The sequence below is a fragment of the Seriola dumerili genome, unplaced genomic scaffold (genome assembly GCF_002260705.1).
Source record: "Seriola dumerili isolate Sdu_G_001 unplaced genomic scaffold, Sdu_1.0 BDQW01000166.1, whole genome shotgun sequence".
Taxonomy (NCBI): Eukaryota; Metazoa; Chordata; class Actinopteri; order Carangiformes; family Carangidae; genus Seriola; species Seriola dumerili.
The window spans coordinates 299,609-302,427 of NW_019174421.1; the positions used below are offsets into that span (position 1 = coordinate 299,609).

The 2,819-nt window shown below is 39.3% G+C and overlaps 1 protein-coding gene across 1 annotated transcript in view; it reads left to right on the forward strand.

The window, feature by feature from the left end:
- Window positions 1-2,819, forward strand: part of LOC111226844 (syntaxin-1B) — a 63,027-nt gene that overhangs the window by 35,130 nt on the left and 25,078 nt on the right. Inside the window, exon 2 of the mRNA XM_022752141.1 lies at window positions 822-896. Within this exon, the coding sequence (XP_022607862.1) occupies window positions 822-896 (75 nt within the window). The remainder of the gene's footprint in view (window positions 1-821; window positions 897-2,819) is intronic.

The window sequence follows — 2,819 nt, forward strand, 5'->3', positions numbered from 1 at the left end:
GTCTCTGTCTGTCTGTCTCTGTCTCTCTGTCTGTCTCTCTGTCTGTCTGTCTGTCTCTCTGTCTGTCTCTCTCTCTGTCTCTCTCTCTGTCTGTGTCTCTGGTGTTCAATTGATTTCTTTCTCCCACTTTATTAAACTGGACAGTGAGAAACAGTCGATACTGAGGAGCTTTTCATTATCTGCAATCAACATATCAGTTACACACACACACACACACACATACACACACACACACACACACACACACACACACACTCACACACACACACACACACACACACACTCACACACACACACACACTCACACACACACTCACACACACACACACACACACACACACACACACACACACACACACACACACACACACACACACACCTTGGCTCTATTTACATTAATAGAAATCCAATCAGTGTAATTGGAAACTGTTTACACTCAGTGAGTGAGTCTGCCTCACCTGCTGACCTGTGTGTGTGTGTCTGTGTGTGTGTGTCTGTGTGTGTGTGTGTGTGATCTTTGTCATCAGCACAGTTATATGTAAAACTCAGTGTGTTCTTGGAATAAAAGACATTTGAATAATATTTTGTTACTGACCTGTCAAGACCTTCATGTCTCTTCATTTACTGTCCAACAGCTACAGCAGCTGTGAAGCTGTGGTCAGAGTGAAGCTGTGGTCAGAGTGAAGCTGTGGTCAGAGTGAAGCTGTGGTCAGAGTGAAGCTGTGGTCAGAGTTCACCATGAGTGAACTCTGACCACAGCTTCAGCAGGAAGTACCAGCGTTACGTTAGTGACATCATTTCCTGTCTGTGTGTGTGTGCAGGCTAAGGACAGCGACGATGATGAGGAGGTGGTGCAGGTCGACAGGGACCATTTCATGGATGAGTTCTTCGAACAGGTGAGACACTACAACAACTCACACATAGGTGTACCTGAGGTCACAGGGGTCACGGAGGTCATGGAGGTCATGTCTCCAGTATTTCCTCTGGAAATGTTAATAACCTCAGGATTCAGAAATGTAATATCTAACATGTGTGTCCCATTAAGGTGATTTATTATTATCACATATATGCATTTTCTCATATATAAAGAGATAAGTTTATAACATATATGAAATACCTACAGTGAAATTTGTAAATCTAAATTAAAATATCTATAATGGGTTAATATATGTTGTGACCATATATCTTTACAATATATGTTTATTTTGTTTATGGATCATATACAGATTCTATATGTTTATATATGTTTTTCTTATTCATTTATATAATATATATATAATATATACACACACACACACACATATATATATATATATATATACACACTGTTGCTCATAGAGCTCGTATAAAATATTTTTTACCTCTTTCCATGAAATGATTGTGACAATGTGATTTATTTAATATCACCTGGGTAACTGGGACACATGATGTAATCACTGCACCTGGTTAAAGGTGAGTACTGATGCATTTAAATAGGAACAAACAGGATTGTGTCTGAAAACAAAATGATTCCAACTTTATGGGTAACACCCACATGTATGTACATACATGATGAGGAGGTGGGGCACGTATATATATACATACATGTAGGTGTTATCTGATCTAAGACGTGTGTGTGTGAGTGTGTGTGTGTGTGTGTGTGTGTGTGTGTGTGTGTGTGTGAGTGTGTGTGTGTGTGTGTGTGTGTGTGTGTGTGGTTTAGTCGGTTTGTCTCTTTCATGTGCAGTAAAACTAATTTATTATTTTCATTTCATTATAAATGTATAAATAGATTTTATTTGATAAGATATTAAATGTTATTTGTTGTTCAGTTTCCTCTGAGGTCACAGCTGCTGCATCAACTCGTCTTTCTCATATTTATTCAATTATTAACGTTTGAAGGAGAAAAGACAAATTCACTGAAGCTCTCGTCCTCAGATTGATTTTAATAAAAACAGATGATTCACTGAGGAAAGAAAATCCATTTTTCATGTAAAATTCATGTAAAAGATTCTTAGTAATTTGAGCGAGATTCTGACTTTTGTTTTTAAAAAAATAAAACTATTTTTTAAGCAGAAGATCTTCGTTCGTCCAGAAACGGCTTCAAAACAAGAGAAGATGAAGCAGACGTTCAGTTTTATTTGTTCTGGAGACATGAAAAGAATTCATCTGATGTGATTGATGTGATTGATGATGATGGATGATGATGACATCACTGTAACATGTGTTTTGTGTGTTCAGGTGGAGGAAGATCAGAGGCTGCAATAGAAAAGCTGTCAAGAGGATGTGGAGCAGGTCAAGAAGCAGCACAGCTGCCATCCTGGCGCACCCAACCCTGACGAAAGTAAGACTCTCAACCTCACACACACACACAACACACACACACAACACATTGCATCATCACTGAATTAACCCCACAACAACAACAACAACAACAGCTGATCTGTAGATGGTCTTCTATCAGCTGTGATGAAGATGTGTCAGCTGTGATCACATGACTAAAGTGTGTTTCACAGAGACCGTCTCACACTGGTCTGAGGTGTTAGCGCTAATCCAAATATGGTCAAAAGAGGAGGGGCGTGGGTGGAGCTGAGACTTCTGTGGCATGATGGTTTCGTGACAAACATACACTCACCCAACCTGTCACTCAAAGAGGGACTGCCCTAAATCCTCCATAACTGTTAGTCCTTATAAGATTGTAAACAGGTGTGAGTTATATAAACAGGTGATTTTTCACAGGTGTATTAAGGAGGAAATCAGCTCTAGAGACCCAAAACAGTTTTTTGTTCTGTCCGAGCTGGTTAAACATGTCGTGATTTTCTCTGCTGAAAGTTGGACGA